This window comes from Patiria miniata, unplaced genomic scaffold, assembly GCF_015706575.1.
Source record: "Patiria miniata isolate m_02_andy unplaced genomic scaffold, ASM1570657v1 HiC_scaffold_3, whole genome shotgun sequence".
NCBI lineage: Eukaryota > Metazoa > Echinodermata > Asteroidea > Valvatida > Asterinidae > Patiria > Patiria miniata.
The window spans coordinates 2,252,196-2,254,510 of record NW_024037069.1 but is presented as its reverse complement, the minus strand read 5'-3'; the positions used below and the strand labels follow the sequence as shown (position 1 = coordinate 2,254,510).

The window sequence follows — 2,315 nt, the reverse complement described above, 5'->3', positions numbered from 1 at the left end:
CCTATATATATAAAGACATAATTAAAGCTACTGTAGCTTTTAAAGGGTACAGGCTAGTCTGGCTCCCTGACCCCATTGACTTGAAAACAAATATCTACAGGTAGGGCCAGGAAACAGTCTACAATCCCGGCCAAAATGATTGGGACATTTCCTCAGCCTAGCAACAGTCACCCACTCCCCCGCTCCCCCGGTCAATGTTGTTCTCTCCAGCTGATGGAGCACATACCGCGCAATGACAGAGAACATTGAACGGGGGCCGGGGGAGGGTGGGGGACCAGTAAGATTCGGCCAGGATTGTAGACCGGGATGCGTTATAGATTAAAATTGAAGTTACGTCACGATGACGTTATCATGTTTTATTTGACGTCACAATGTATGTGCATTTTCTGCAGAACTATAGGTCTGATTTGTTTGTAAATTGGTGTGTACCTAAACGTCACATTTACGTGACGTCATGTTACGTCATCATATCTAATGTGACGTCACATTAAAAAGCTTTTTTTCTAAGGCTTAGATCGATAGGACTATAAGTCCGATTTGGTTGTAACTTTGGATGTACAAGTCAGGGATGTGTTACAGATAAATTGTTAAGTGACTCATGATGACGTCATCCCCTGCAATGTGACGCCGCATTAAAGGTTCATTTTTCTATGCATATATCTGCAGAACTACTGTCCAATTTGGTTGTGGGAATGGGATATGTACCTAAGCCACGGTGTGTTATAGATGAAAATTGAAATGAGATCATAATGACGTCATCACCTTTGAAATGTCGTCACATTGGAGGTACATTTTCGTAATACCGATATCTGCGAAACTATTGGTCCTTATCATTTCTGCAACATTCTACAGCACATGTACATCCCATTAGTCTATAAAGTGACATGCCGAAACAGCCATGGGTTTTTCCACAAACATAATCTAGTTTCTGTATTGTTCTCACTGATAATGCAGTGGTCAGTACGGTCTCGGCCCGAGTCTGTACCCTGATGATTGATCTAGGCTCACGCAGTTGCGGCCAGCGCATGGGGAGATTTGTCCTGCCTCCGGGCGATCCTTGCACCTGTACAGGGGTAAGACTAGGCGGTCATTACCACCACTACGCACCTGAGATGCAGGGACAGGATCCACCGTTGTATATGGACATGCTACCGGAGGTGACTGCTGAGGTCATCGGCCGTTGGTTCAACTGCATCGCGAGCAAACCGGTGGAGTCGACTCTCGGAGTCACTGACACCGGCCCAGAGTCGACTTCTAAAGTTGCCCCGGGGTCGACACCTGTTGCATCGACTCCTGCCGACACGACACTAGTTGTCAGCACTACCCATGAGCCGTCGATGCCGCCTGCAGATTGCCAAGCGATCTTGGATGCTGGTCAGACAACTAGCGGTGTGTATACCATCCAGCACAAACGCCAGAATATGCAGGTCTACTGCCGCATGGAGCCGGAGTCGGGGAAAGGATTCATAGTGAGTACAGTTCCTTACTTTCTCTAAACCATGCTGTATTTATAACATGGCTCGTTGGTGCATTGCCAATTTAACTCGCACAGGTATATGAAGTGACAAAAAAGTTGTTGAATTAAATCGTCTGTCAACTTCCAGTATCGGGCACGGTGTTGAAAGAAAAGCAGTGCAACTACTGTAAAATAATTGAATGTCGGTGCAAACGTGTATACTGTTAATTAGTGAATCAGTAACATTAACAAACACGCGCTGGAGCTAACGAGAAGTAGGAAGATTGCACCATGCAACTGCATATATTATTATCTGTCGCTGTTTCCTACTATTGATAAAACTATTCTTTCTAGCGAAGAGATTTATTTGTGTTTTCCAGTTCCGTATTCTCCCCAGCCAGGAATAAAATAAAAAAATAGCTATATACAGAAAGATCCTGACACCTGGTCAATCTGTTATTCAAATTGAAGTCTGAAACGTCCAACTTTTTCAAAGGCGTTTCACAAATCCACTTTTATACGTGTTGGACATTGCTTAGCACTGCGTTTGATTCTGTTTACAAAAAAGTTTACAAAAATGCCCTTTTTTTTAACCAAATCTGGCAACATAATTGCATTTAGAAAGAGCTGACTTAGCATTTATTGTGGCTCAACTCGGATCATTTGAAAGAGGGGCAAGGTTTTAGCAAGAGTCTTTTCTGCTATGCTAGTGGAAGGTCTCAGACATTGCCAGTACGCTATTTTTGGCGAGTCAGAACTTGAATTTATTAGACCAATTATACTCTGTGTACATGTACATCTGTATACAGTACATTTTAGTACATACAAGTTTAACATAACAACAGCTGACATTGATTTT

At 43.2% G+C, this 2,315-nt stretch overlaps 1 protein-coding gene across 1 annotated transcript in view; it reads left to right on the top strand.

Moving 5' to 3' along the window:
• Nucleotides 1-232: 232 nt before the first annotated feature.
• LOC119738101 overlaps nt 233-2,315 on the top strand; it is a 13,111-nt gene continuing 11,028 nt past the window's right edge. Inside the window, exons 1-2 of the mRNA XM_038212837.1 lie at nt 233-296; nt 955-1,469. Of these exons, the coding sequence (XP_038068765.1) occupies nt 233-296; nt 955-1,469 (579 nt within the window). The remainder of the gene's footprint in view (nt 297-954; nt 1,470-2,315) is intronic.